Source organism: Botrytis porri (genome assembly GCF_014898465.1).
Source record: "Botrytis porri strain MUCL 3234 chromosome Unknown BPOR_001, whole genome shotgun sequence".
Classification (NCBI taxonomy): domain Eukaryota; kingdom Fungi; phylum Ascomycota; class Leotiomycetes; order Helotiales; family Sclerotiniaceae; genus Botrytis; species Botrytis porri.
The window spans coordinates 3,733,686-3,752,973 of record NW_024066075.1 but is presented as its reverse complement, the minus strand read 5'-3'; the positions used below and the strand labels follow the sequence as shown (position 1 = coordinate 3,752,973).

At 41.4% G+C, this 19,288-nt stretch overlaps 6 protein-coding genes across 6 annotated transcripts; 3 read left to right on the top strand and 3 right to left on the bottom strand.

Moving 5' to 3' along the window:
- The first annotated feature begins 929 nt into the window (after nt 1–929).
- On the top strand, nt 930–3,637 carry EAF01_001021 (uncharacterized protein). Its single transcript, XM_038909271.1, has 4 exons — nt 930–1,801; nt 1,861–2,045; nt 2,118–2,602; nt 2,661–3,637. The coding sequence occupies exons 1-4, from the start codon at nt 1,607–1,609 to the stop codon at nt 3,416–3,418; spliced, it is 1,623 nt and encodes a 540-aa protein (XP_038776177.1). The 5' UTR covers nt 930–1,606; the 3' UTR covers nt 3,419–3,637.
- Nucleotides 3,638–4,831: 1,194 nt separating this feature from the next.
- EAF01_001020 (uncharacterized protein) lies at nt 4,832–5,470 on the bottom strand (the record flags this gene model as incomplete). Its single annotated transcript, XM_038909270.1, has 2 exons — nt 4,832–4,892; nt 4,956–5,470. The coding sequence occupies 2 exons, from the start codon at nt 5,468–5,470 to the stop codon at nt 4,832–4,834; spliced, it is 576 nt and encodes a 191-aa protein (XP_038776176.1).
- A 1,406-nt stretch (nt 5,471–6,876) lies between these two features.
- EAF01_001019 (uncharacterized protein) lies at nt 6,877–9,296 on the top strand (the record flags this gene model as incomplete). The annotated part of the gene is made up of 3 exons (XM_038909269.1): nt 6,877–7,693; nt 7,767–8,911; nt 8,973–9,296. 3 exons carry the CDS (start codon nt 6,877–6,879, stop codon nt 9,294–9,296), a joined length of 2,286 nt encoding a protein of 761 aa, XP_038776175.1.
- Nucleotides 9,297–9,846: 550 nt separating this feature from the next.
- EAF01_001018 (uncharacterized protein) lies at nt 9,847–11,118 on the top strand (the record flags this gene model as incomplete). The annotated part of the gene is made up of 1 exon (XM_038909268.1): nt 9,847–11,118. The coding sequence occupies one exon, from the start codon at nt 9,847–9,849 to the stop codon at nt 11,116–11,118; it is 1,272 nt and encodes a 423-aa protein (XP_038776174.1).
- Nucleotides 11,119–12,311: 1,193 nt separating this feature from the next.
- EAF01_001017 (uncharacterized protein) lies at nt 12,312–14,318 on the bottom strand (the record flags this gene model as incomplete). The annotated part of the gene is made up of 3 exons (XM_038909267.1): nt 12,312–12,368; nt 12,456–14,029; nt 14,102–14,318. 3 exons carry the CDS (start codon nt 14,316–14,318, stop codon nt 12,312–12,314), a joined length of 1,848 nt encoding a protein of 615 aa, XP_038776173.1.
- A 3,071-nt stretch (nt 14,319–17,389) lies between these two features.
- Nucleotides 17,390–18,163, bottom strand: EAF01_001016 (uncharacterized protein; the record flags this gene model as incomplete). The annotated part of the gene is made up of 1 exon (XM_038909266.1): nt 17,390–18,163. The coding sequence occupies one exon, from the start codon at nt 18,161–18,163 to the stop codon at nt 17,390–17,392; it is 774 nt and encodes a 257-aa protein (XP_038776172.1).
- Between the last annotated feature and the right edge of the window lie 1,125 nt (nt 18,164–19,288).

The window sequence follows — 19,288 nt, the reverse complement described above, 5'->3', positions numbered from 1 at the left end:
ATATCCTATTAAAGTAAGTATATTACTGAATTGAGAACTAATAACATTTTTGAGTCTTCTTTTATCAAAGCAAAATTGACCTACTTTTACATCATTAGATGAGTCTATGAATCCAAAACACATACGTATGTATAATTCTGATATAAGTTTTATACTACTTACATAATGTAAACATATAAAAGTATAGAATTATACCTCAAAACAAGCGAATCCCGTAATCCCGCAATTCCGCAATCCCGTAATCCTAATTCTCTCGCTTGCGATTCGATATTTTGAAATGAAGATAAAAAATCTTGAGACATTTAGAACTACGATGTACGCACGGAGGAGTGTGAAGAAGTTATCGTATAATTTTTTTACCTCGGTTGGTGTGAAGATACCAATTCAAATTCTTGTGTAAGTACACGTAAGAGGTGGTCAATTCTCAAATATCGATCGCGCATGGATCGATATGGAGAACCATGAGAGTGCTTTGCTAAGCAGTAGGCCCCTGAAAGACTCAAATAAACGTTTCTGCTTCGTTCCTTATGGTGGCCACTGACCAGAAGCTTTCCTGGTAAAATCCATGAATGAATGAGATTTGCGCATTCATCCGAACAATTGTTCTTTACGACTAAGCGAGGTGTACTGCGCAGATCGATATGTTATTGTGCCAGGGCTTTCCCCATCTGCAACACCTTGGGTGATCTGACTCCAAGAGCAGGTCACCGGCCGAAAATCTTGCTGCAAGCATGCTCAAAATATGGAAGATATGTCGAAGTTTGATCGAAAACAGAACAGAAATCCCCTCACTCGCTACACTGTAGAGAGCAAAAAGGTAAGCCTGCGATGCGAGCACTCCTGTCCATATCGCCTAGATCACATGAGCATCAAAAAACGGTATTCAAGTACGCTTCTCCACTAATACGGGCCCGTCCACCTTTCTTCCATGCGGCAGTGGGAATCTCATATCCCTGGAACCCCACCCTCCCAAATAAACACGGACATTCCTCTAAATCGGTGGAATGGTCCGCCCCTTAACGTTGTGGCGTTGCTTGTATCACCCAATTGGTGTGAAAAGAGAAGGATTCACCAACCCTTGAATTAGCTAACACAGATCCCTTGAAGAAATCAACATGAGCTGTTGAACTTTCATGATTTATTGGATAGATGCCGTTAGAGCGCTGTTATTGGGTTAAGGTTGTAAATCGTCCGCTGACTTCATATGTTAAAGTTTTTCGACGGCTTGCGTATTTCGGATGAAGGTGAGAATAGAACATGGGGAGAGTTTGAAACGATAGCTTAGAGGTCTGGACTTAGTTTTATATGAAGTAATACACGGTACGGCTTGTCGGCAACACTGAATTGGGAATATTTTCATGGCACAATAGAGTGGGTAATGCAACGCTACATTGATCGTAGTTTGCATCTACCTTGCATCATGCATTAATCTTATCTTTGATATCCATTGCGCAAAAGTTCATTCTCTTGTCTTGGAACCATATCTTTGCGACTTGAATTTCTTCATTTCATGCGAATTCTCGAGTCGCGAAATTGAGCTGCGCGGGTCCTAGCTTTTCATCTCATTGCCAACATACCCGCCCTCGAATTTTCCTCGTTAGTCACCATGACCCCAGAGATTCAGAAGGACGGAGAGGTGATATTTGCAAGTCGAGAATCAGGTGGCGCTGCCTCGAACAGTCAAGATGTTGAGAAGGAGGATTTCGAAGATGAGGTTCCAGGTCAGGTAGCAAAGAAATGGCGAGGAACGAGAGCCGACCAACAGGATATGGCGGTGTTGGGAAAGAAGCAGGTTCTTCGTGTATGTTCTGCCATTGTCGATGAGATGGAACGAACATTGACTGACTGGAATCCATGTAGCGAAACTTTAAATTCATAACGATGCTAGGATTTGCTAGTACCGCTATGGCGTCGTGGGAACTCTTACTTCCCCTCTTCACATTCGTCATGGTTGATGGAGGGACGGCCGATCTGTTTTGGGGGTTCATTGTTGCTGCTTGTGGCATGTCCTTGGTATATGCTAGTATTGCTGAAATGGCTTCTATGTGCGTGCCATTATATCATGAATCTGATTCCAGCTCATCGTTGTTATGATAACTAATATCTCGAAAATTCAGATCGCCAACTGCAGGTGGACAATACCATTGGGTTTCAGAATTTGCCCCTCCCAAAATACAGAGGCTGCTCAGTTACATCGTGGGCTGGCTTTCAGCTATTGGATGGCAAGTATATCTTGCAGGTGTCTGCTTTATGATCGGTGGTATTCTTCAAGGTCTGATTGCCCTCAACAAAGCCGACTATGTCTACGAGCCATTCCACGCAACTCTACTCGCCATCGGAGTTGTAACATTTTCCGTTGTGTTCAACACTTCCTTGGCCGAACGTTTACCGCTGATCGAGGGTATCGTTTTGATTCTTCACTTAATCGGTTTCTTCGTTATTATCATTCCATTATGGGTAATGGGACCTCGTGGCGATCCAAACACTGTTCTTTTGAACTTCACCAACGGTGGCGGATGGTCTTCTAAGGGACTGGCAGCTATGATCGGACTGGTTAGTCCGATGAGTGTGTTGATTGGTTATGATTGCTCTGTGCATTTATGTAAGTTCCCACCATGAAGATGTCGTCTAAATAGAATACTAACATACTATGTGTACAGCCGAGGAGATCCAAGACGCATCCTGGGTAGTTCCAAGAGCCATCATGTGGTCGGTAGGACCTAACGCTACTATGGGATTTCTCATGGCAGTGACTTTAATCTTCACTCTTGGGGATCTCGACGCAGTTCTTGAAACTGTAACTGGCCAACCTTTCATGCAAGTATTCTTCAATGCAACGCAAAGCTACGCCGCCACAAACGTTATGTGTATGGTCGTAGTCATCCTCCTAGTATCTTGCTGTATCAGTGAAGTGGCCGCCGCCTCGCGCCAGATTTGGTCATTCGCTCGAGACGGGGGATTACCAGGTTCCGTTTGGTTGTCCAAAGTATCGCCCGGTTGGAACATTCCACTTCGCAGTGTCTGCGTTTCAATCGCTGTCTCATCCTTACTCTCACTCATCAACCTTGGATCATCGGTTGCCCTCAATGCAATTAACTCTCTTGGTGGTGTTTCAATTCTATGTTCTTACTTCGTCACAATCAGCTGTTTGGTCTGGCGCCGTTTTCAAGGACCCCTTCCTCCACATCGATGGTCTCTCGGAAAATACGGCATGGCTATCAACATTACTTCTTTATGTTTCTTAGCACCCATCACGTTTTTCTCGTTTTGGCCTCTTCAAACACCCGTCACCGTCCAAAATATGAATTGGTCGAGTGTGATGTTTATAGCCACGTTATCTGTGGCGTTGATTTATTATTATTTTAAGGCAAGGCACGTATATACCGCACCTGTGCTTGCGATGAAGAGACGGGAATAAATGATGTATATAAGACTCATTCGGCGTTATTCAACTAAAAAGTTTATGTTATGAAACTTTCATTTGATGCAAATAAAAACGGACAATTTCTCCATTGAGACATTTCAAACATTCCAAGGAGTAAATTTGTGTGTTCTCGGCTTATCCCAGGTATTCGGTATTCAAAATTGCAAATTGCAGCGGGGATATACTATCTATTTTAGTATCTAATTGAAGAGCGTTGTTCTTCACTGCATTTAGTATTCGGTCTTGATTCTTTGACATACTATTGACAAATTCAATATCACAGAAGAGATATTCAAGCTTCAAGGAATAAGCCATCGCGTCAAGCGTGTACTTCGTAAAGAGAATAACCGATGTGCAATGCGGGGATATCCACTTCAATGAATTTTGATCATCATCATTTCTAAGCATAACTTATAGAACCGAACTCAAGCCGAATTAACTTAAGTTTTCGATTGGAGATCATTGACACCGTCACATTTCTATCGAGACTCGAGAGAGATATAACAGGGATGTTTGAAGCAACGGACACTTAGTATCCTCTTGCAAGCACCTCACCTCAGTGTAGACGATGTAGACGAAATAAACGGGACACTGAGATCAAATTTGTTTACATATAAAAAATCAAAGAAATAATCAAAAAATCAATATTCTCCTTTGAAATTTGTATATGAATATACGCAAGTTGAGAATTAAGCGAGACTTCATATCTCACCAGATCATAGGTATAGCAAATTGATATCGGAACATAGCATCGAAAAACAGGTGTTGTGGAAAATTCTATGATATTGGTGGGGGTGCCCCTCTTCTCCGGCCACACCGACATCACCTAAAGCCGAGACATTATACAGAAGATCTTCTCCTTCCTGTGTCCTGCAAGAAATGTATACTTTGTAATCTACGAAGAGTATAGATAGCAGATACAGTTTGCCATAATGCCATTACACAAGGAATGAAGGATCGAGTAGAAGTGAGATCGACGTCTCAGGGGCCCATATCGACTAAGTCAGAGACCGAGACAGCTCGAGTCTCAAGGGATTCTAACTCTCCGAGGCGGAGTAATGAATAAACCCATGCAACAATACAATTATCTTCGAGTCATTTGACGACGGATTTGTGACCAGACATGACAACAGTGATGATCCTGATAAGAAAAACTTTGTCGCCCAAAGAAGCAGGGACGTCTGAATACTCACGTCTGATGGGATACTTCCGCCACATCATTCATACTTGACTCGAAAATCAGGACCATGTATTTCGCATGAACTCGATAAACGAATTTGCTTTGAGGCATCCTGAAAATGATTGCGTAGACGGTATCCAGGCCTAACTTGGGGTTATCTTCACTGAGTGGCAGCTGATTCGTATTATCTTGCCCCATCAGGATGTTTCGACGTATAGCTATATCCCTCAACCTCCATTCGTCTTTTTATCTTTCATTTTCTTTTTCTCCGTCTTTCCGATCGTTGGCCTATTGATGGTTAGCCACTACCCACAGACTCTCGATTCCAAATTTTGAAGAAAGGTCACTTACACCGCACTTATAATTCGCTTCTCTTCATGCCCGTGAGTAGTCTCGTTCATCTCACTCCTTTCAAGCAGCATCAATACCCATGGCATTCCCTCGAATAGTATCAAAGACAATATCCCTAATCCCGCGCGAAGTAAATTTGTCTCCCATATCCATTCCTGGTATCCCTCTTCCCATAACACGAACCCCCCTACCAATTCTGCAATCACCATAAAGAATCCAGCGAGCGAACCAATCGCGATCCTGAAACCTGGCACGCGTGGTAGTTCATAATATACAATCACCGTCCTTGCCCACAATGCCACTGTAAGAATATATATTGGAAAGGCGATAAGTTCTCTGGCTGGAGCCGTAAGATGATTATATGGTATGACTCGATTCAAAACAATAAACGATGAGAAGAGAGACGATAGATATGTAAGGATAAAATATGTAAATGCGATGCGAACAATAAAGAACGCGAGGGCGAGATCCCACAGCAGTTCAAAAACCGAGGTATCTGTTTCAAATAATATCATTTTGGACTTCCTTCGCAGTTTGTAGGATAGTATGTGGCTTTTTGATGTTTGGATTGATTGCGGTGATGATAAGTCGTTGTCGCTGATGCTTCAATTTTGGTCTGATAGATGCAGGGGAAAAGATTTGACTATAGTTTTAGCATTCTTGAAAATGATATAGCTTTGTTCTTATATCTTGAGCACAAACACATGCTTTCCATTTCCTACCTTCTATAGTCCTCACCTGTTTCTTTGCGCCTCTACCTACCTGCAACAAGTGTGGTCAGATTTGTGGAGAGATAAGTAACGAGTTTTATCTGTTTGCCCATTCTGCCAATACCGAGGTGTCAATTCATCATCTGAATGTGCAACAGGCCAAAGAATGCGAGCTGAATATGTTTTCCTTCCATGGGAAAATGCATCTGGCATGATAAAGTCGTTGCTAGGTTTGAGGTTGTTGTGGGAATGAAGGTTCACAATTAATGTTCATTGAAGCTCGGAGGCCAAGATTCTCAACGGCCGCTAGCTTTGCAGGCCGTTAGCCACACCACACATATCTATCTTAGCATCAAGGCAACTTCTCAACCACAAATATTGATATTCAAGAATATATACAACCACAAACGACTTTCATTGCGATGATGTTTATTGGCCTTGTTTGCCGGTGCCTGCTCACTCTTTCTATAATGTCTTTCTTGCAATAATCGCAACTTACCATATCATCTCGTCGCAAGTGTGATAAAATATATACATCGTTCCTTAGAGGACTCCCATTCTCTTGTGCTTCTTCATGTTCTCAAACTATGCTAAGGATGGCATGCAGTTGAGGAGACTGTTAAGCTCTTGATGAGACACGATTGTAGTTGATGTTTGGAGGCAGATGCCCATCTTCATTCAATCACTTTTGACCTGGTCGAATGGTCCTCCCTTTCTTGCAAATTCGCACTCCTGATAGGAAGTCGCCCACGACTCTTTCATTCGACTAAGTACCAGTAATTTAATGGGATCGAAGACCTACTCGATCTCATATTTACAGGGGATAAAACCTCGAGAGCTTTTGAAATGTATCAGGTACTGCGTAAAGACAAGGCTATACAGATGTGTTCTATTCAAGCGGATTTACAGTCCTAAAATTCTTTCCAGGACGTACCAACTTAGCAGTGAGTACCTAAATGACAAAGCCTCATCGCCCTTTCCTCTGATACGTAGTCGTATCTCATCACTATGGCTACCACGTTGAGACCTTCCCATGTCGACCTTCGTTTACATTCACCGTCTCTACACTCAGAGATACCTTCAATTGGTGTTTAGACCTTTCTTCTCATTTAATATTTGCACATCGGAAAAAACTTCCCAAAGTAATCAGGCCTCACTATTGATCCACCTAGTTACATTCAAAGATTGAACATTCATCTCATAACGGAAACATGGCTATTCACGTGGAGACTTTTGAAGATCTCCGAAACGAGATCGAACAACTACGCTCTGAACAACCTACATTAAATTCCCATGAAATCTGGGAGTATTTAGTCAAAAGTTCGGAGAGGCAAAAGCCACTGGAAGAGATTACAGTGGAAACGTGTCTGGTAGCGCATTTCGATTACCCTGAGGAAAGAACTGTCAAATTAAAGGCCAAGAAAGCCGATCCTGAATTTTCAGAGAGCGATAATAAAGGTCTCATGGAATTTCTTAAGACCAGACCGACTAGCACCAAGCCTATACTGTCGGTTACAAAAGATACAAAGTCTGAATCCGAAGATATACAGTCTGACTCTAAAGATACACAATCTGAATCCAAAGATATACAGTCTGGCTCTGAAGATACACAACTTGACTTAAAAGAGATACAATCCGGCACTGAAGATACAGAATTCGGTTCTACAGATACAGCGACGAAAATCGATCAGTGGGTTTCCCAACGCGGAAATATTGTTCTCCAACTTCTTAAACATATCGATCCTGGACGAACATTCGAGTATTTAGACCATAAATCATTGTTTCGACGCATTCACAAGCTAAGATTAGGGCAGCCTAAATCAAGCTCTCGTCAAATTTGGCGACGTCTTAACGAGGAGCTAGATAGTCAGAATTTGTTGGAAGAAGCCGTTGTAGAGGCTTGGCTGGTAGTGGGATTTGATTATCCTATGCATAAAACAGTTCAGCTCAAGGCTCATGAGAGCCATGTGAGACAAAAGGATTTAGATCGAGTGAATAAGGACCTATCTGTTAATAGATTTATGAGAAGTACGCCATCATTCACTGAAGACACGATCTGATTTTCAACATACACATTTTGATTTGCTAACCGGGATTGCAGGGTGGTACGATTATCTCGTGTCCAATCCTAACTTTAAAAAAAGAGTCGAGGATTTAGATCGAGCGACTCTTGAAGAGATCCATGACCTATGGTCCCTTCACCGTGGTTCAAGCTCTCGTTGGATTTGGGGAGAGCTGAATAAAAAACCAAATGGGATGATGCCATTAAAAGAAATAGTTGTGGAGGCTTGTTTAGTAGCAAATGGGTTTCCATTGGAGGACACTATCCAGTTGAAGAATCAAGAGAACCGGTGGTGGCAGGAAACCGAAATTCTTCGATATGATACCAAAGATAGCACTTTTCTAGCCTCGAAATTAGGTGAAGGAATGGAGTCTATAGTGCTAATCAACAACAAGCTGAACCTTAAAAGGGTTGTTCAGGACATTAAAGAGCTACGTCATCGCCAACCTACATTAAGTCCTCGTCAGATCTGGGTCGATCTCGACAAATCAGGCTATTGGCCGGCACCATTGCTCGAAATCGCGGTAGAAGCTTGCTTGATCAAATTTTGTGGCGTTCGTCCTGAAGACACCACACAACTTGAGACGTTAGATCATCACGAAGTGTCTGGGAAGAGGTTCCTAGACAGGGTTCTGGATTATTGTTTTGGCTCGCATAAGCTCGGAAATGCTAGCTGTGGATGCTGGGCTTCCGCAAAGATAGTAGAGAAGAGTGAAATCGATCATTATCGGAAGAATGGAAGAGTCAAGGTAGACCCAAAGACCAGTCGTGCAGTTGGATTATTGAGGATCATGCTCGATACAAAATATACTATCAAGAGTTTCTTACCAATAAACACACCCACGGCATTAGCTATCATGCCATATCGGGAGATGAACGCTAGTCAACGAGTTTACGCACTATTTTATGCTGAGTGGGATGCATGGATGGGACCAGGACGTCCAATTCATCCTCCAATCGATTATGTCGCGGGTGTTGAGAGAACTGCTATTCTTGATTCAGGCGACTATGAAGATTGTCAAGATGAACTTCCTATATGGACTCCAGGAAACACCAACAGTTTCGAGGTACATGTACAATGCGCATTAATAAGTCCGTGTTGGGGATACCGTGGTTCACTTGAGTGGTTGGTGTACGCTTTAAAACGAACACGAGACCCTGACACAATCAGGATGATTAATAGTGTAAGTCATTTTAGATCTTCCTTTATCTTTACATCTCTCATCGGATACTAAGTACTCTTAGGTTATCGCCGGATTCTATGGTCTTAAAATGTATCATATGGGAAGTGGCTTTATGGAATATCACAACTGGCATAATAATTGGTTCCATTCCTTTCGAGTTTCCCATGGAATCGTCGCATTTGTGAAGGAAAAAAAAAATTCTCCAGAGGTCATGTGGGCGGAGAGAGATGAAGAGGGAAAGTATATAGCACATTATGATGCCGTTCTAATGCCAATAGGAGTATCGACACCGGTGCTCAAAGCAAGGGATAAAGAAGGACCGGCCGGTTGGGAATTTGGAACTTTTGACCATGGACGATGGGCATCCCAAGGAGTAAAATTCTAATATTCGATTCGACGTGATTTTTGTTAAACAGTTGAGGTGTGTCAAGATTGGCTTGATGTTTATATTTTTTTATTCTCTTTTGGTAGTACATTGTTTTCAAGGGGTTCTGTATGATTATCATGAACCTCGATTAATACATCATCAAGCTTAACAATTATACGTCGTCTTTATTGCGTGCGATGAGATTTGTGTACTTGAGAATAGCTTTGATTCTTAATACGTCTTATATTAATATATCTATGCATTAGCGTTATGTCCCATGACGTCAATCTCTCTTATGGTTTACTTCCAACTCTTTTCAGCTGTCCTGTCAATTACTTAATTTTCATATTGGCTTCTTGTGACCCAAAAATATATATCATACATATGCAAACTTTGTATCTATTGAGCACTCAATATTTCCATCTCCCTCGGATATTCTATCTCATTTTTACTCCATCCTCCAAAACCTCATCCCAAAAGACAAGGTCGTCCAAACAACCCCACCCCACCCCACTCACCATTTCCATTTCCATTTCCATTTCCATTTCCATTTCCACAGCTGAAAAACATGGATAAATCACATGACACCTATCTTTCCCCCCAAGATCTTTTAAAAACTTATCAACCCTCCGAAGTACCTTTCTCCATACCATCAGAAGAGGGCATCAGTGAGCAGGAAGGAGAAAACGATGTATTACTCGTTCCTATCGCTATCCCAGACCCATCTGGAAAATCGTATTCCGGGCCTTTGGATCCGGAAGAGGAGGCAATAATCGAGCAAGACGAAGAAGGAGGAAGAGGAGGAGGAGGAGAAGAAGAAGAAATCTCAATTATCCCTATCGGTATCCCAGAAACATCTTCATCTTCGATATCCTACTCAGCACCCCTGGAAGAAAACATAAACGAGGAGTCCAACGAAGTACAGAAAATCCGACTCAGCACCCCATCCCACACCCCCTACTCCATCCGCTACGAACTCCCCTCTCCCCGCTCCACAATCATCACTCAAAAAGGCATCGGATTTCTCTCCGACGCCGGAGTACGAGGTTCTGTATCTACTGTGTGTCATGGAACGTTTCACTCCCAGCCCGCGACACTCATTCTTTTTACATTTATTTTTCGTTCGGGAGATCATGGATTTCGATTTAAAAATGCGAGTGTGAAGATTGATTTTTCTTCTCTTTCTTCCTCTTTCTCATCCTCGTCCTCCCCAAAAACCAATCCCAACTCTAAAACTCAAAATAAAGAATCCTCCTGGACCCCTACAATCACCGTCCTCGCCCCCCGCAAAATCTACGGTCTCCCCAGCACCTCCCACCAAACCCGTACCTTCACGGGTGAGATCTCCCTACAAATTCCTCTCGGTCCCACGTCCCTCGGTCCCTCGACTTCCCTCTCACACTCCTCATCGTATTCGCTCTCGCATCGGTACTCCCTAACCGGAAACATATGGTCGCAAGCCCATTCCTCATCTTGGGATTCCGTGTACTGGGATCTCAGGGAGGATAAATTGACGAAGGGGGGTATTCCGGATAGGGTGGATGTGGGAGTGGTGGTTTGTAGAGAGGGGGCGGGGGTGAAGGGGGAGGTGAGGGTGGAGGTTGATACCCCGGTTATGAGAGGTGTGTGGGGGTGGCCGTGGGGGAAGGGGAGGCCGGTGAGGTTTGTGGAGGGGGTGGAGACTGGGGGGGAGAGGGTTAGGACGAGGAGGTTTGAGGAGTTGGGGGTGGGGGATTGGAGGGAGTTGGTGGGGGGGATGGGGGAGTGGGAGGAGGTGGTTGTTGGGGGGGTGGAGGGAGAGAGGGGGAGGGGGGAGGAAAAGAGAGACGAGAAGGTTTAGATCTGAGTGTGAGGTTTGGAGTTGGGAATTAGAGAGGGGAAAATCAGAACAGGGGAAGAAAAGAGCACAAAATCGATATACTCTATACTATATACTAGTATCCAAGTTCCAAGTTTCAAATCTCAACCATTTAATCCATTCCATCTTATTTCATTTCATCTACAATCCTACTTCCTCTCATTAAACTTCTATTAACTTATTAATTAAATTATTAATCAAACTATCTTCCTCTACCTCTCTCTATTTCTCTCTTCTTCTTATTTTTTTATATCTATCTCTCTTTATACATTTAATAAATATCAAATATTCATTAATAAGAAAATAAAATAATATAATAAAAATCATTCTTGAATTTAATTGAATTTAATTTAATTCAATTCAATTCAATTCAATTCAATTCAATTCAATTCAATTCAATGCAATTCAATTCAATTCAATCTAATTCATTTCAATATATTCTAATTCAACTCAATATATTCTAATATATTCTAATTCATTTCAACTCATTATATCTCATCTACAATTCTATTTATTTCTTTTATCAATTCATTTCATTTATTTATCTTCTTAACTTTCTAATTTACAATTTCATTTCATTTCATTACATATTTATCAATTTACAATTCACAATCCACAATTTACAATCCACAAAATCATAAAATTACAACTTATAAAATTACAACTTATAATTTAAAACTTATAATTTACAACTTACAATCCCATCCCATCTCATCTCATTATATATATATCAACTTACACCTTATACCTTATAAGAAAAAAAAACAAAAAAAAAACAATCTCCATTTCAAATTTAAAATCCCAAATCCCAACAATTTCAAGTCAAATAATATATACCTCACTCGCCCTGACATCTTTTCATTTTCACTATATAGAATCTTCTATTCCCTTTGTATATATATATATCCAGGTATCGAGACTAAGTACGATATCTATTCAACTATAATCCTTTAGTCGTATACTTACACACTCATATACACACGCACACTCTCACACAAAACGGACTCAAAAATATTCTCCTTTTTCATTTCCATTTTCATCATCATAATTACTATTTGTAGATGTCATACAAACCATCAAATCAAATCAAATCAAACCCCAAAATAAATCATCAGTATCCAAGTAAATCCACTTAAACCACGATATTGAAACCACTGATTCCACAAACCTCGGCGTCAATTATATCCATGACCTCCGGAGCCCAGAACGAGATTTTTGATTTTGGGGAAATACTATTATTGTGTTGTGTTAGTATCACTCTAAAACTCTAGCAAAAAGTTGATAAAGAAAGTAGAAACCGGATAGAAGATGAAACTCACCGGAGTACCAAAACCCGTCGCCGCATCCCAACCCTTCGTTGCCGGGAACCCATTAGTACCACATCCACTTGCTGATCCAATCGTCACATCCGTGAACGCTTTAAATCCCTTCTTATACAACCACGGATTTAACCAACCCAGGGTTGGTTTCCCCGCTGCAATCAACGCATCATTGATGAGCGCGAGAATAGCCGACGCGGTAGGAGTAGCCGCCGAAGTACCATCGAGATGAACCGTAGTGCCGTTCCAAACAGTGACGTATGCGTATCCTTGAGCTGCGATATCCGGGAAAGCACGACCGGTTGAGTTGAAGAAACTTGTGATATTTTTCGGGAGAGAGGCGAGATATGGTTTTACGGCTGCGTCTTGCCAGGAAGGACGAGGGAAGTAGCGGGAAAATCCGCCGCCGGAGACATAGCCATTGCGGGCATCGGTGGCGACAACTTCGGGGTTGATGAATTTGGTTCCGCCGACGGAGGTGACGTACGGACATGTAGATGGAAACATGGCGAGGAAGGTAGTGCTGTTGTCTACATTCGAGATACATGTACCATCTACTCCGACACCTTTATCTCCAGATCCGAAAAGAACGGATACACCTCTAGCTCCTAATTGAGCAAAACCTTTGCAGACGGAAACGGCGTATGAGTATGGGACAGATTGTTCAGTATCTTGATATGAGTTGCTTACTACTCCTGGGAGATTCTTTTGACTGAGCACATATTGTAACCATGCAAGATAAGGTTCATTAGTATCAGCAGGTGTTTGCTCGTCTGGAGTAAAAGGAGGGGAACCTCCAGTTGTGTAAGCAATCAATGGAGTTGGATAACCAATTCCTAACATAGTTTCCGAATCCAAATTTCCTTCAAGATCTTTGCCAGCTTTGAGTTCTGTGGCATTTGCTTGTCCTTGATCATTATTACCCCCAGCAATAACTTGAACCTCAAAACTGTATGCTGCTGATGCGGCTTCAGGTCTATATTGTTCAAGGAAAAGTTTGGTATCAGACCGATTATTAGATTCGCCGAGGTAATCTGTAAGAGCCATCTCGTTTTTCCCAGCGGCTTGAACCTTGTAGTCTACGGTACCGTAAAGAGTTCGAAGACAAAGTGGGGTTACAGATGAGACATTGCATACATCTGCCGCCGTTTGTCCAACGGTAGGAGGTTTGTAGTTTGATGGTGCCAATGCTTGATATTCTGCGGCTTCATTGATTTTCTTCATTGTCTTTGCTATAGCGCGTGGTTTGAAGAAAGAATTGGTAGGTTGAATTGTCTCGATGTGATCATGGAGATGAAGAGGTAAAGACCATTCTGGAGTGCGAACGATGTATTCTCCATCTTCATGTTGATATGTTGAATATTCGGTGTCGAGAAGAGTTTCAATATCCTCAATGGAGATGGTAACTTTAATCCAATCTTTAGCTGGACTGTATTCTAGAGAGGCCGGTTCAATGTTGTTGTCTTGAAGCCATTCATGAACGAGATTATGGGTTTCATCCGTAGGCTTCACAAGATCATTCACCTCATCAACGCTTAGATGTTTACCATAACGGTGATGATCAGGATCAGAGACTATGAGTTTATTAGTCAATTTTCAATCTCAATTGCTTACTTCCTTGGGGTTTCGAGGAAAAGTATTCATACCTTCATAAAGATGACGTTCCAATTCATCGAATTGACCTTGCTTCAAACCAATCTGAAGATTAATCATATGGTTTGAACGAGCAGGTCCCACTCTTTGCCATTGCGGTGGTGGATAATGAGTTTCCTTCACAGCATATGGAGTACGAGCTTTGATCGGAGAGCTCGATACCAATCCGACTGCAAGAAATGCCGCAAACGTGGCAATTGAAGTCACCATGATGGCTAATTGATTGATGCAGGTGAAGAGAGAAGTCTACCTCTTTCGAAGAGGAAGAGGAAGAGGGAATGAGAGGTGTACATATTTATTCCTAATGAATACTCGATCTAGCTTTTAGCTCTGTATTCACCAAGGTAGCTCAAGGGTAGTGGCTCATGTACAAAACAGGCAATACGAGTAATCTTTACCCCATGTCTCCAAGTCCTACCACACCTTATCAATGTTGCTCACGATCAACCTTCCTTTTGTGGTATCGTGTGAAGGTAAGGTACCGTGGATAAATAAAGTGGCGATGCAGTTCTCCATCTTTTTCAATCTTGATATGGAAGGTCGACAATTGTTGATGCGGTGTAAGCTATGATGCTTGGATGAAGTATAGTAAAGTATGAAGAGCTTCAGTTTCTATATGTCATACACATTTCGTACATTTGATACATTTCCACGCCCAAGGATTGGTGAATAAGATATTAATGTTCGATGTACAAATAAACCTGTCTATACGGGCACGGGCCATACGGGCGTCCCCTTTATACAGGTATAATTTTAGTTTTCAACCTCTTTTTTTTTAATATTATAAATTTAATCTAAATGAGTATACCTTTATAAAAGAGTTTATAATCTTCTTTATGATAATACTTTTATATATAAAAATTATTAATCTAATATGAAACTCTCTAAGAATATTAAAATTACCTCTATAACATTATTACTATTATTATTAACATTTAAAAGCCTATAAAACATTAAAAGTTGATTATAATATCTCTTAAATCTCTTATATAAATAAACAATACAAAGCTTTAAAAACTTAATAATAGAATTCTAACTATAATAAAAGGATTTAAGGAGATATTATTATATAATGAAAAACTATATATAATAGAAATTAAAATTTAAAACGATTATAGAACATTAATAAAGCTCATTATTAAGATATTTTAATAAAAAAGATTAAAGTTATTTGGAGTTGATATCTTATTGTCTAACCCCCTTATATAAGAAACCCCTTTATACAGGCATCTAGGCCTCGAAATTATTATACTCTTATATTCAGGTTCAGCTGTATTTAGATTGTATGTAATCAACATGGTGTCGCTAATGGTCAGTCAATGAAATCGGGATATTTCCGCTCCAGTAGATAAGAAAGAAGCTTTACACGGGTAATGTATGGAATTGCTCGGCCGGCTTGGGACAGAAGAATGGATTTTATAAAGAATGGACATGGTTACCATTGGACCAGCCATACCCCTTAGGGCTTTGGCGTCGAGCTTATAATACATTATATGCCTATTCAGGCTAGCACCTTCTTCTGGGACAACCTCACCCACTACCTACTAGTAAGTCCAAACTAATCATCATCGTCCTTGAATAATATATCTTCATATCCATTAAAGCTGTCCCATATCACTCAGACTACAATACGCCCCAGAGTTGAAAATATCTTTATCTCACGCGGCATCTTGGCGCTTACACCCGATTGAAAGCTTGATTGCTGCACAGCTTCTTGATTTGAACTTTATAGTTTAAACATTATTTGAATTAATATCGTAGATAACTAAATACTATCTAGGAATTCGAAACCTTCAGGAGAATCAATTCAACACCCCCAAAGCAAACGATTCCAGCTCCCCTCAAACCACTACCTCTCAACCCACTACCTCTCAAACAACCAATTCCAACCCCTCTCAACCCCAACAACCCACCCACCATGCCCCCCTCCCTCTCCTCGCCTCCCTCCTCACCATCCACAACGCCCGCAACATCTTCATAAACCTCTCCACGTACGCCGCCTCCTACCACCGGCATTACAAACCCCTCGGATAGATTGTGCTAGCGGTGAGTGGTGTTGCGGTTGTGGATGAGCGGGTGTGTTGGAGGGCTGGGGGGGGGCAGGCGGATCATCGGGGGTATGCGCCTGTGCATGCGGTGGTTGGTTTGGGGGTATTGAGGAGTGGGAGGGTTTGAGTTGAGGTGCTTTGTGAGTTTGGATTGTTTGTTCAATCTTTTGGGGATGTTCAAATGGTTTGATTGTTTCGAAAAGGTTGGATCTGTTGAATATTTCATGAATGGTTTTCAATCAATCAAGAATCTAGGGTCACGAAATTATCGCCATGTCGTTTTGAATTATCAAGTGTGAGTAAATATTCAGCTTGCATCTTTGGCTTTTTACACCGCAAAGGAAAACTGTCGCATTCAATCACATATGGAGTTGTCATTCTCTATGGAATCTTTCAGTTCAATCTACACTGACTTGTAGCGTAGGTCGATAGAGAAGTTACTCTAATGTTTAGCACATCTTTCTTTCTTTCCGGGACATGACAGTTTCCAAAGTTTGTGATTCTTTTTCAATACTTCCAAATCCACCAAGCTCCCCAGTAAGTTCACGATATCTGCCAACAAACAGAAAACCTCCATAGCTATCCTCATCCATTCTAGTATATCACTGCGCTCTTACCGCCACACTGGCTTCCACAACAAAATCAATAACCGTTCCGCTGCTGTTCATACTGACGCTTTCTCCTCGCTGGTCTTTTTCACCATATATTCAAAAATCCTAGAGCGTAGGGCTATCGAATCCATACAAAGAAGTCATTTTTAACATCCTTGTCATGACGGCAATGATGCAGCCCCTAGAGTATAGAGTTATATCCCAGAAAGCCATCTCTATCATCTAAAGAATGATGACAAAGAATGCAAATTCATTCAAGGAATATGATGAAGATCCAAAAATCATTTAGGGGAACTATTGTCAAGGCAGTATTGACAGCGGAATGAGACATCATTCGATAGTAAGTCCAAAGAGGTAGTGACTCAACATTTCGATCTTTTAGCAATTTTTAAAGCCATCGTTGCCTATGCTTTGTCAAACAGGTGTAAGATTTGACTGACGAGTGTCCTTCGAAAAAAAAAATCCTGGCGATAGGAATGAAAATCCTTCTTCTTTATCAATGCCCCGGAGGAGCAAGCTGCTTGACAAAAAATGGTCGGAATTTGGCTAGGTGGGAATAAAAAGAAGATAATTCTTATGAACTTCGAGTTTCGAATTTGAGTCTCTATATTCGCTGACTACATCAATAAATCAAGGCATCCTCTACACTCAAATCATGTTGAAGAGTCAGTCTTTCGCGTTCCCTTTCCTTTTCCAAACCCGTCTTATTTTTAAATTCTTGCAACAGCTTCATATCTCTAATCATAATATCCCGTGTTCTATTGCAGAGTTGAATATAATATTCTATATCTTGCGTTATTCCTGTTGTCTGATGAGGAGATAAATCTGTACTCCGAATCTCTTCCTTCTTTTCTTCTCGTGTCTCTTCTCTCTGCAAAGTTACATGCAAAGATGAAGATTCTCCAATCCGCAAAGTTGTATCTGTGGATAAAGGTATCGCGCTTCCAGTTTCTTCCTCTAATTGTTGTTCCAACGTTCGGATTTCGGCTTTTCTCTTCTCGATTAACCCCCTGATATATTGACGACGAGATGTCGAACCCATATTTTCAGGTAAATCATAAGGAGGAGGCCTTTCGTTCTTAACTTCTTTTCCCTTAATGGATGGTTTTTGTTGATCAGGAAGTCCCGAATTTGGGCGTGATGTTTGAGTAGGGAAGTAGGCTGGAAGATTATCACTTCTCGGATTTTTCTTGAGTAGATTGAGGAGACAACGACTTCTCTCTAGACTGTCGACGGATGTATCACGTTTTCCTGGAGACGGGTGTATATTTTTCTTCGCTTCGGTATTGCGATTGGATTGGATTTTCTTCTCGGCATCGTTGATCTTTTCATACAACGTATCTTCTTTATTCGGACTTAGGACTCGAGATAACTTGAATCGCAGCCTTGAAAACATGATGGCTTCTATGCTTTTGTTGTGCACGAGAGATTCCTCGAATGGATGAGATGTAAGATGGAAAAGGGTTAAATTGGACAAATGAGATGAAGTCTGGGACGATTGGTTGTAACGATGAATGAAACTCCGAGCATGGGAAGAACAGAAGGAAAAGGAAAAGGGAAGGAGAGAAAAGAAAAGAGGACAAAATCATCCTACTACTTACAATTGACTACTAGGTAACTAACCAGCACTAGCCCTTCGACTGACATCAAGACTTCTAGACTTCGTGGGGTACATGACCGATGATTTCCCCGTATCTGGCATCCGGTCGTCATCCTCCTATTTTCGAATCGACCTTTAAGATATCACAACCAGGAGAAGCATCACACTGTAGTTCAGGTCTTGAGACTATGATTTGTACTCAGGAGCGAGGCCTGAGGTTTATACACTGAACCATAGAACCTTATATATCATCTAGATATCGCCGAGTAAGAAATACTATTGTTACTATGTGTATAAAACCCCTATTAGTATAGGGTATAGAAGCCCTAGATGATCAGATCTAAGCTCTAAAATAGGTTCTGAATAACCTGGTTAGAGGTCAGGGTTAGGAAATACTATTGTTACTGTAACGAAGAATCTATACCAATTTTTAAGTCGTCCGAGTCCCTCAAAAAATATCCACGTAGAAAAACTCTAATGAATATAAGTAGTAGCTAACTTCTGATATGCTGTCAAATTACCCGGCCGTACATATTCAACCACATCAGGCGGACCCAAATCTTCCTTCAAAGGAGCAATGCGTCCTATTAGGCTCGGGAATCAGGTTCATTCGGGAAACCTTTTCCCATTTGGCTTACAAAGTGGTTCTATTGGTAAGCAAGGTGAGATCAAGAGGAGTTGCTGGTTCTGAAGATAGTTTCCCGACTTTTGGCCTAGACCGTTGCGTATAGGGAGGATAAGGGAATACTTCAAGGCTGAGCGTTGCAGATGGTAAGGTTTGGGGTTTGGACTCTTTTGGGGCTGGGATGAATGGTTGGATGGATATTGGGAAGCTAACATGGGTGGATCATTTCCAGTGAATGACGGTTGTGATCCCCGCATCAGATCCTATCTGTCTTCCCTTCTGGTTCTGTTTATGCG